Below are 12,011 nucleotides of genomic sequence, written 5' to 3'. Positions count from 1 at the left end.
AATTGCTTCAGACTGCTGTCATGGAACAAAAGAAGACTAAAGACCTGATTCTGGACATATGCTTTTTAATCAGCAGTTACATAAAACAGACCTGAGAATTTCCTGAATTTAGCTTATAGACATTGTTTCATTGTCTTACTATACACCTATCAGTTTATCAACATTTTGGTCTGATACACAGCTATATCCAAACATATGGTGATACTCACATTAAGGTAGTGAATAGGTTTAGTGACATTGAACTTGTCCATGGTTGAGATGATTATCGAAGGAGTAGTAAGAAAAAACAGTACAATAAAAAGAAGCAAATTAATGCAAGCCCATCTAAACCACCATTTCAGTCCACGCACTGAAAGATTTTTCCTGCAAGAAAAAAAAAAAAAAAAGGACATAAAACCAAGCAGTAAGCATTTGCTGTTAAAAAAAATATATACTATCCGTCAAGTAACAAGTGACAGCTTTTTCTAAATTGAGCTTTCATAGTCTCGAAGTTGTATAACAAAGCACTACACAAGTTCCAGTTACTATTAGAAATAAAGGAAACTGTGCAACCTTTCTTGAATGATAACATAAATTGTGTTTGCAGAAGAACATATTTAGTCTTTCATAACACAAACATAATGTCTAATGTAGTCAAGGTTTGGTGAAACACCTCCACTGTTTAATAATATGGAAGTACTAAAAGTTAGAACAAGAAGAGACAGAGATAGAAGAAGATACAGATAATTTCTGCAAGGAGAATAGTTATGAGAGGCAGAATCTACCAAGAAACCATGATTTTGGGAAAAAAAAAAAAAAAAATTAAAAATCCCTGCATCCCTTCCTACCATATTAAAACAGCAACAATAGGTCTTAAACAGGTAAAGTTCTTAAATGTTATCTGAAATGGTTCTCAAAAGCACTGGAATGATTTGAACCCCAGCCAAAGCCAAGTATTTAGAACAGACAAAAGAGGGATACAGAGGCTCAGTAACATACCCAATTACGACAACTCTTTTTGTGAACCTAGGTAAGTAACTTGGCAAATCTCTGTGCCTCCTCTTCTTCGGGGTGGGGGGAGGAAGGGAAGAACAGAGAAAAAAAAACCCCAAACCCCAAAAAAACATCACCACCACCCCCACCACAAAACCCCACTATCCTCCCCTCTCAGAGATGTTTAGAAAAGCTTTGTAAGTGCTTCAACCCACTGAGTCTCAATGATCATTTCCTGTGTCCCTAAGAGAGTGCTTGAACAAAGGAAGAAGAAATGAAGCACACACGCATGCAAGAACCCTTCCATGAAAAAAGGCAGATTAAACTGACCCTACGTGGAAAGCAGTTTGCAAGAGATTTTTAATTCATGTCTCAAAATAACACATCTGAAAGACACAGGTAAGAATCATGGTTGTTTGTTTGCTTTATGGTTAAAGATTCTGTACTTTATTCCCAACTGCAGAATTGTAGTTCTAGAGAAGACCTCTCAATTATTAGAAATAGATGGCATAGTCACCTTAAAAGTAATTTTCTGTTAAAATCGTTAGGGAAAAGTGCACTTTTTTAAAAAAACAGTTACATACAGGTGAAATGCAGTAACTTCTGCATGTTTGTGTCTCGCAGTTTCGGTTTGGTCAATGGAAATGTCAACAAATCTACTGTTATACGAATAAGGGATTATATTGACCCAACCCTAAGTTAGTTGCAAAGCAACTGGAAAATGTTTAGTCATTTTTAGCCTATAAGCATGACAGAAGACAGCACAGGAACAGTTTAACTCAAAAAGTATTTATCTATTTTTCGACACTCTCCTGTAAGCAGTGGGTAAAGTCTGGGAAATTTACTGGGTCAATAAAAAGATGTTAGAAGACAGACCATAGTTCACAGAGTGGATCAAGTTATACTCATCATGTGGCAACTCGAAAAACATACACATAGTTGGAGAATACTCAGCACTAACACCAAATTGCTTTCCTCAGATCTCAACTGTAGATATGCATTAACCCCATAAAATGGAAACACTGAGGCACAGACATTCATTAATAAGCTGATTTTTATTTATTTATTTATTTGTTTTAGTTAACAGGAACTGCAGGCATGAGAACTTTGGGGTGGCAAAACTCTAGTCAGCCTCTGAGAGGCCTGCCCAAGGCCAAAGAAGAACAGTAATGGAAATAAAGATGCAGATCAGCCAAATACAAATGCTACATAAAGTCTTAGTTTAGGGGTAAAGAAAAACGCACTCAGCCCCCTCCTCCTGTCCCCATTCTAAACCTACATTACCCTAAATAAATGGATGCAAGACAGGAATCTTACCAACAAATATTCTCAGGATAAGGAGCATATGTAACCTCCCAGTTTGATACGCATAGCTCCCTACTGTAGGACGATGGCTGGGGTTCTCCTTTACACTTAATACTCTGACATTTGCAGGCATTGAAGTCCTTAAGGATACTGTAAGGAAGAAAAAGGAGAATTTTTCCAAAGTTTTACACCTGAAAATGTTGCATATGTAATGACAAAGACTGGGAATTGCTTTTAATAATCAGAGATCAAGATAGTACAACAATGCAGCATTGTATTATGCATGTGATGACCATCATATAAACAGCTACTACCACAGGTCTTTGAGATCTGACAAAGTTGGAAACAAAAAGCAGTCATGCTTTGAAACATTTGGTGCTTCTACCAACAGAAACAACAGCAGTGACTCATATTAAAAATATATTAAAAAAAAAAAAAATAAAAGCCTGAAAGCACTGGAAAAATTAGACTGCCAGTTCTCCGAACACCTCCTTATGTAATTACAGCTGGTTTCAAATCAAAGCAGACTAAAGGATTAGTCTGCACTCTCATTTCATGACACTAGTATCAAAACTAGCCAATTTTGCCTTGAGTACCAATGCTCAGAAAATTTTTTAACGTGCTGGTATTCTCACAATTCAAAATATTACCCTATTCCACCCACTCCTAAAATAATCACAATACTTAATTTTATCTTCTAATATTATAGGTTGATTGACAATTGATGTATTTAAACAAAATTTAAACATAGCTAGAATAAATGCTTTCAAAGATTTCTCAAAACACAGCAATAGAAGTGCTAGGCATATATTCAGAGACAGTACAACTGCACATGCATTACTGTGTAAAAGAAGTTCCATTCCAGATAAGCTGTATTACACTAAGCATGGAAACAGTATATATTATATTTGAATGGGTAGACTCTAAAATTCCTGAACATGCTTGTTTCTCAGTTGTGCTCTTAACATAAAGAAAAGAGAGTCACACAGACAAACCAAACCAAACAAACGAAAATAACCCCCCAAACCCAGATCTTTACCTTACCAGAATTCAAGTAGTGATGTCATATTGCCAGCATCTTGCGGCAGCAAGTATTTAAGAAAGTTAATTACACTTTGACGGTTTATTTTTAAAAATACATACAGAGCAAGCTTTAGCACTACCAGCCATACTACTGAGCACCATCATTAACCAAGCTTCTACAACCACCTGGCTCCATGAACCTCAATCCTGGCTTCCTGTTTCTCCCACCCTATTTCAGGGCTCTGTGGAGCAGAGCCTACTAAGGGCATCAAATAACTTTCTAATTTGATGGTAGCCTCAGCTTTGCATGTAATCTCATCTAATTTTCCAGAGAATGGAGTCCACTGCATCGATTCCAAGCTAAACAAACTAAAATCTTTTCAGTTCTTGATAATTCAACTCAGATGCCTGCAGTGCAACTCAGAACACATGCCCAAGGAGAGACTATCCCATCAAAATTGTATACGACAAATCAGCAGCTACAGAAGGAACTTCAGTGCTTATTTCTCCTTTCAGTTTCACATCTTAAAATGTTATTTCATGCTCTAGATTCTCTAAATATGGTGTATAACATTACAAAATTAAGAGTGGGGCAGATTGCACCACACAATCACTACTCAGTTAAAGAGCAGCAAGAAAAACTTTCTCCAGCATCTCAAATTCTTGCAAGGAATTCTATACCTTGGACTTCCTCGAAAAAAAAGCCTGAAAGACTGGCTCTTCTAACATGACTTGAAGGTCAAAAGAATGCAGACAATTTAAATCAGAGAGGCTATGAAGAATAAAAAAAAGCATGTGTTATTTTTGTAATACAAACATTATTCTGCTTCCCGTTACCCACTTTCTGTTAGTGAAAGATGCTCACAAAGTACCAACAGAAAACAAGAGGCTACATGCATTTTCTCTACAAATGACTTAGTAAAAAGCACTGAACAACTTCTGGTATTAGGCCTACGCATGTATCTATATTAACAGGGAAGAGAGATACATAATGTGTATCTATCACCTATGGCCAGGTTAGTCACTCACTCTACTTTGTAGAGATGACTAACTAGCAGTGTAATTTGCACCCACTCTGATAGTTTGGTAATTGGACCATTTGCACAGTAGGAAATTAAGAGATCAGTAACTCACATCAAAGAGCCAGTCAGTCTGGCCTACTATTAACCTACACTGATGGACTGGATCCCATACAGAAGAGAAAGGCTCCTTATCCCAAAAAATGTCCAGAGCCATTCAGTCCCTTAGATATTTTCTTCACTCAAAGCATAGAGGCTAAATGCACACTTACGGGAAAACTTACTGGAAAGCAAAGCAGACCAAATCCACAGGACAGTGAAGAAGAAGAAAGGAAGAACCACCAACATAAGCAAACAAGCAACACAAACAGCAGATCAGTTGTACTGTTATAGTTAAAAGAGAACAAACAAGACACCAGAAGAAACTTACTAGGTTGCCATGGATTTCTCTTGAAATGTTACAAAAGCCATTCCCAGTGGGTTATTATGAACAGCTTGTTCCTCTTTTGAATATTCTTCCATCAGTTCATTTCTAACTTTGGTATAATAATCTACAGCATCCTCCTGTTGGGAAATTGTTGACTGTTACATCCAAGTACCAGATGGCTAATATCTTCATTAAAATAAAGCTTACACAAACCATAGTCTCTCTTCCTCATACTACTTCCACAAATTACAAATCAAGTCACAAGGCAAAGACAAACAAACAGGAAGTTTTCCTTGCACTTCAATTTTTGCACTAAGATTACATTTCAAAAGTTTTGGGGAATTCCTTTTCTGTACAGTGCAAGAACATGAAGTATGAGCTATCTGCAATAAATGAATAAAGAATTTTCCAAAACTCAACCAAGTGTCATACAAAAACTATTCTCTACTCTTCTAACAATTTACCTAGCCATCACTAAAAATGAACACAATCTCTTACCCTTTCACATCCTCTCATTTCACAACAGCAGAATTGACCACATGGCTTAGGGTTGATTTGGACCCGCTTGCCATACTTCTGATGCAGGTGTTCATAGTAAGTCAGGCTTTTTTCTGCCTGTTTTCTGGACAGAAAAATACATCCATAACATTTTGCAAGAAAACAGTATCAACATTAAGCTTAAGAAGAATATAATCCCCAAGAGAAAAAGTTATGTCAAGGACTGATAACAAACTAATAGGTCACCAGAGATATTCATATATCTTATTTTGGCTCCTTAGTATAATTTATTTTCAAGCCTGTAATAGCATTATACAGCCTACACTTGTAGTGAGGTTCCAGGAAAAAAACCCAATGTACAGCCCAGAAGATAACACTTTTGTCTCCTGTGACCAGCACCTCCAGCCAAAGAAGCAGGGTCCCACAGTTATTAATTCAATAGTTGAGTTTTCCAATTTGCACTGCCTGACAATAATTAAATAAATACATACATGAATAATCAGCAAGTCAAAGCTTATCTTATGCAACACACAACATATCACACCTACAAGAACCCCACAACTCACCTTAAAACACAGCTGAATCTAACTGAAGTCCAGACCAGAACTTTAACAGCAGAATTCACTTCTAGTATGTGCAAGCTTAGTACTACTGGTATATGTTGATTAAGGACTGGCAAAGCATTCATAAAATCATGCTAAACTCAGGTAGATTGCAAAAACAAGTACCTTTTTTTGAAGAGATGAATAAGCTTGGCTACGTCATAACACAGCTGGACCTCCAGCACAGTGCAGGTTGGGTAGGCAGTTCTGTAAGAACAGAAAGTACAATGAAGAAACTGTTTCAAAGAGCATCACTGATGGCCAACTGACATCTCAATCACTTATTTCATTTCTGAATGAGATATCATAAAGTAGAGACTTCCAGAGAGACAGCTACTGAAAGTTACTTTTGTATGAGATGTGCAGCATTATTCTCAAGTAAAGGCCATGTGGGAGCATGTGGGAGCATGGGAAAGTGTGGAGACACAGCCACTTTCTTAGATTCTAATTCTAAAATTAGCTAACTTTATTGAAATACCGTCTTTTCTCAATTCTGCCTAAGGAATAAGATATGCTTTTAGAAGACAGATACATAATATGAATTTTAAACAGTGCAAAAGTCAAAAAACATTTCTGCTTGGGCCGGTAAAACTACTAGGACATTTTTAAATCTCCTGCTTGTTCCTAATGGTGCTACTGAAGAATGGAACTTACGTGAAATGGCCTTGTATTGTCTCTTCTTTTGCATTTTTTGGAAGACCAGTTATAAACAATGTGCACTTAACCTGCAAAAGAAAATGCAACTCCAATTCTGAGAAACCATATCATGGAAGAGAAAACAAGAATATGAGGAAGGCATTAACACAGCACAAGTAGCTGTGTTGTAGAGGGGAAAAAAGGTAGGGCATTTCGATTTTGATGGGAGCTGCATCTATTCAAGACAGCACCACATTCACCTTCTACATTGGTAATAGATTACACCAAAATTTCACAAATCCCTCCCCAACCCCCTTCTCTCCATCCATTTTCACAATTCACTCAGCAAAGCTTTGCTTTCAGTGAATTCCTTCACACTTATGTCACATTCTAGCAAGCAGGAGGCATCTTAGCAATTTGCCTTTTTAGCATTATCCACTTGCAAACATGCTGTACGGTTTTTTTCACCCCAATACAGAAACTTACTATGTTTTCTTCTTTATATGTGACATACTTCATGTGATGTCTCATGAAGACAACAGTTAGAATCAGGTAAACAACAGCAAAAATGGTGTGCAGCCAAAGAAGATTATTACTGTCAGACAAAATGTTATGAATATGAGAAACAGGAAGAACTAATTGTCCAACTGATACAAGCAGCCATCAAAATGCTAAGCAGATCAGAACCTCTTGTTGAACACAAAACAAGGGAAAAAAAAGGTAGTTACTGGTAGTCAGTCACGCCTATGCAGATGCCTTGGATATCCATTAGGGTTACCTGCTTATCATAAAATTCTATGGGTAACAGACCTACAAAGGAAACGGATCTTCTAGGACATGGACATTTTTAGGCAGCGTTTAGCTTGCACCTTCTCATTCAGATGACCGATAGCATACACCATGCTATTTGCCAAAACGTTTTTTATTGGCCTTACTAGTTACTGAGCTGAGTGCATAATTGAACTCTCCTTGACACAATCCTTACTCAAATTGAGAACAGCCTAATACAGGGAGTAAATTCTGCTTCTCTGATAGCTCCTTTCTCAAAGCTTACAGAAGTTCTGTTCTGTGAACAGTTCTTCAGTTTTGCAAAGAGCATTAATAATTACAATTAACCTAAAATACAGGAACCTATTTTACAGATTAAAAGAAACAACCAAACAAAAAATCCCCACTAGTTACTAGGATTCATAACATGGTTAAAAAAACCAAAGTGCACTGGCAGAAACTCTACTGGACATAGTAGCACAGATAGATGTGGATTGATCAAGTAATAAAACAGAAAAATTTTACAGCTTTGTATCTCAACTATTTTACAGACTGTTTTTAAAACACATAGAAGTAATTTTAATCGTGATCTCAGATGGGAGAGATATGCACACACATAAATCTGATGTAAGAGAATTTAAATCATCCGAGTTACACATTCTAGTAAAGCTGTCAGCTTTATTTTCCTTCTGAAATATGGTTTCTTTTAATGTGGAAATTTCTGAAAATACTATCACTAGATGTGCAGTCATTAGCCAAGAGAAACGTGGTGTAAGAAGTAAGAGCTGACAGAGTAGAAGCCAAGTCTCCAGATTTCTTATCAGCACTGTAACTGCATAGCCTGAAGCAGAACGTATCCCAGTTTCAGTTGAAGCTTGAATAAGTAATTCCTACCCCATGAGCCATGCTGCAAGTATCAATTCATGCGTTTAGAGACTATGGCAGGAAAAAGACATAAGCATAAAAGTACTCTGCAAGATTTACTTACCCAGTTTGTAAGTTTACTATAGTTGTTCTTCCAAAACTATAGGGATCTTTATCTAAGAAGAGCAAAAACAAGTAGCATAATTAACTGCTGCAACATTCACATGCAAAATATCCAAGAGTCAGCTTTTGTCCTATTTTTTTTTTAATGTTGATATACTTCCCTTAATGCTGAGCATGTTAATTGTTAAAAAGATTTAGAATCATAATCAATGCTGGTTTACACTGTATTGCATTTTAAAGTTGGAAAAAAAAAAAACCTCCAGGATTATACCACATTCAATCCATCAAGAGAAATAATAGATTATTTTAAAAATCTAAATACTAGATCCTTGTAGCAGTTCCCTTTCTCCCTCCAATTTCCCTTCATGTCCATTTTGTTTAGGGATTTGAACGTATTTCCTTCACATTTTTACTCCATTTTCACTGATTTCTTATCTCAGTTTTTTAAACTGCATTAATTCAGTGTTGACAAAACAGTACTGATAACCTTACTAAGGTAAAAAATGAGAAAGTTTATATGACATTGTTTCTGTAGACTGTCAAGTATTTAAAAAAATGATAATGCAAGTGAGTGAAAATTTGAGTACATGTTCACAAAGGAAAAAGAGCTAAGTGTACCTGGAAAGCTAAACAATCTTCTAGCATAGACTGTTAAATCACATTGCATGTTAAGTCGTCACAACAGAAATAACTGCAAATGCACAAAATCCACATAGAGTGGAAGGTGAGGAAGAAGGGGAGAGACACTAAAACTTCATATTTGTTTATCAGCTGTATTTCCTAGCATCACGAAAATTAATGCAGGAAAACAGAAGCTGTAATCTCCTGCCTTAGAAGGCCAGCCATACTCTGCCATTTGAATTAACAGAGAGCATCTATTGGTATCCAAGCTACTACAACTTTTATCAAATTGTAGTTAGAGGAGGACAGTGCACACAAATTGATGCATATTACAAAATCCATTTTGGTATAAATATACAGATAGTAGCTAGACCAGAAGGGGGAATTACGTTCTGTAAGTTTTTTGAAAGCACCAGCATATCTCTCTCTACTTCATGAAGGAGGTGAAGACAGCAACTAGGGCACCAGTTGTGTTGGATTTGATTCTGTAGAACTACGAATGCTGGCTAAGAACACAGAGATGGAAAGCAAGGAAGCAGAACTGACTGAAGTGATAAAGGGTCCTTTGAAAGGACAAAAAAAGATGTGCAAAGAAGAAAAAGAGAACAGCAATGGTCTTTAAGAAAGCAGATATTAATATAAACAGAATTGCTAAGAAAGAGCTCATAAAAAGGAAGTCAGAGATGGCGGCTCCACAAAGAAACAATACTAAAGGCACAAGTACAACGTATCCCATTACAAAGGAGGGCTAAATCACAAGGCTCTTTAAAACACAGGTAGGAGTAAACTGAAAACAAAAACTAGGCCACATTATTAAGGACAATAGAAGAGAATAAATTATAGGGACAAAGATCAGCAAGGGCAGTACACAAAATAAGATGCAATTGTTGTTGTATAAGAACAAAGAAAACAAAAGGCAAGCAAGTACTCAGGAAAACCAAATGAATTATTGCTTTTTTTTTTTTTTTTTTTTTTTTTGCATCGCTGTTCACCAAGATGATCAACTGTGAACAACTGTGTAAACATGATCTCGACAAGACTGATACAAAGCCAGGTATAAAGTGGGTTTATAAGGGCTCATTATCAAAAATGGAAGAAAGTTTAAACAGGGTTTAACAGAATTCTGTCTACCAGTATTCTCATTAGCAACCTGAGTGGCAGACTAGAGGGCACACACACTGTATTTGTCGAGTGTGAGTTAATAATGGAAAGAGGTAGGTGTCACACTGGCAGACATAATCAGGACTAGACTGCAAGAAACATGAAATAATTCTTTGTTGAGTCAGCATGGACAAATTCTCAGTGAGAAGATTTGTCCAGTTTTGAGCCGCAAACCAAGACAGAAAGGAACAATGGGAGACAGTCTAGCTAGATAAAAGAAAAGTTCAGAGGATGGCTGATGATTTTATGATCAGCCAAATGAAAAACATTTCTCATTAATGACCAAATTAACTGGTCTGGTTTATCAAAAAGAGGAAAAAGCACAGATGAATTGATAATCCTCAAGCAGCTAAAAGGATATTGCAAAGAGGAAAAGAATAATCTATTCTCTCCAGTGACAGGTCAAAAAAAAGTAATGATGTTAAATTGAAGCAAAAGGGATTCAGACTGGACACTAGAAGATTTCTGAACTGTGAAGACAGTTTCCATTGGCAATCAACACCAATAAAAACCATAGAGTGCTTAGATAAACACCAGTTAAGAGGGCATAGGTCAAGTTAACCTTGCCTTGAGCCTTCTAGGTCTGGTCATCTATGTGTGCATGTGGTCTGCCATCTTGTTTCTGACAACAGTTTTTGCCAGACATTTAAAGAACCCTCTACTCTCGTGCAAATTTCACACAAAATGACACACATATCAGACTGAGGGGGGGGAAACAAACAAACAAAACATTACAAAGTTTACCAAAATAAAAAAATGCAATTATATAAACCACAAAATTCTTCTCAGAATACAAAAAAAATTCTTACCAAGTAGATCACCTGACAGGTTGACAGGCAATATGACACACACAGACAAAATGCTGACAGCAATCAACAAACAGATGATGTGACGCTGGAAGGCAAGGTAATGTATGGCATCTTCACCACATCTCTCATGAATCTCATCATCACTGCATCATAGACAGAAAAGCACACGGTCAGTCTACTTAATATCCTTGGGGTTTTGGGGGGTGGTTTTTGAACATACACTAATTTCTCAGTCTACCCAGTGACATCTCCATCAATCCTTATTGATTTTCAACATCGTGTGTTCTTTCATGCATAAATTTAGGTTCCAAAAGTGTCTTTTTCTTGGGCAGTATCAACATACAAAAATTAACATAAGGGAATTTAAGAGGGAAACAAGTAATCTGAAAAGCAAATATAAATCCAAGTTCTTTTTTATCACCCTAAAAGAGGACAAAGTCATTTGCTGTGACCTGCTTCATGACAGTCACAAGGTGTTAAGTCTAGCTCTCAAACTTTAAGATCACATTGTGACAGTGTTCACTCACCTCCATAAAGGCTCCCCATGAGGAAAATTACAACAGAATCACCTTACTCTTATGACACCCAATTAACAGATGACATTAATAGGCTTTGGAATGAACTCTCATCATCTATCCATTGTCAGCAGGACAGATCATTAAAACAGGAGTTCTTGAAAAAGGAAGGAACTGAACTAGCAAAACCGGAGAAAGACAGGCTCAGTCCCCACCCCTGTTTTGTTTCAATGTGCCCAAGCTAGAAATTGATTTTTAAAAATCATGATTTATTAAGTCCCAAGAGATACAAAGAACGAACATCACACATCTAACACCCAGTTTCTGGGAAACAGTGGGATGGGCTTTTCCTAGTTAGTCAATTCCAGCCCCAACTAAACCACCAGTTGTCCACAGAAATCCTTGCAGGGAAACCCCATTTCCTGCCCAGGGCCCTACTGGCTTCAAACAGGGGAACACCCACACAGTACTCTTTGAAGGGTAAAAGCCTAGAGCCTAGTTATTAGCTCAGAATCTATATGAATGCCATAGATTCACTTAGGGTACACACCGTCCCAAGAGCAGGAAGTCCCTGGGCTGCCAGCAAAAGGACAAATGCATCCTGAAGAAGTATTCCCATAAGCTGATCTTGTTTTCATATTCTTTTTCTACCCCACAAAAGGCACCTG

At 37.0% G+C, this 12,011-nt stretch overlaps 1 protein-coding gene across 5 annotated transcripts in view; it reads right to left on the bottom strand.

Annotated features, from left to right (window-relative positions):
* Positions 1–12,011, bottom strand: part of TMEM63A (transmembrane protein 63A) — a 50,334-nt gene that overhangs the window by 29,692 nt on the left and 8,631 nt on the right. For all 5 annotated transcript variants that reach the window (XR_003926266.2, XR_005933802.1, XR_003926270.2 and 2 more), the window contains exons 7-15: positions 10,829–10,971; positions 8,239–8,290; positions 6,969–7,077; positions 6,501–6,571; positions 5,973–6,053; positions 5,245–5,368; positions 4,750–4,883; positions 2,290–2,427; positions 210–363 (exon numbers count right to left, since the gene is read on the bottom strand). Coding sequence is in view for 1 of the 5 variants with exons in the window: in XM_030034729.1 (XP_029890589.1) it covers positions 210–363; positions 2,290–2,427; positions 4,750–4,883; positions 5,245–5,368; positions 5,973–6,053; positions 6,501–6,571; positions 6,969–7,077; positions 8,239–8,290; positions 10,829–10,971 (1,006 nt within the window). In the remaining 4 variants the exon portion in view is untranslated. The remainder of the gene's footprint in view (positions 1–209; positions 364–2,289; positions 2,428–4,749; positions 4,884–5,244; positions 5,369–5,972; positions 6,054–6,500; positions 6,572–6,968; positions 7,078–8,238; positions 8,291–10,828; positions 10,972–12,011) is intronic.

Source organism: Aquila chrysaetos, chromosome 13 (assembly GCF_900496995.4).
Source record: "Aquila chrysaetos chrysaetos chromosome 13, bAquChr1.4, whole genome shotgun sequence".
NCBI lineage: Eukaryota > Metazoa > Chordata > Aves > Accipitriformes > Accipitridae > Aquila > Aquila chrysaetos.
The sequence above is the reverse complement of the archived record's forward strand: the minus strand, read 5'-3'. Positions and strand labels throughout refer to the sequence as shown.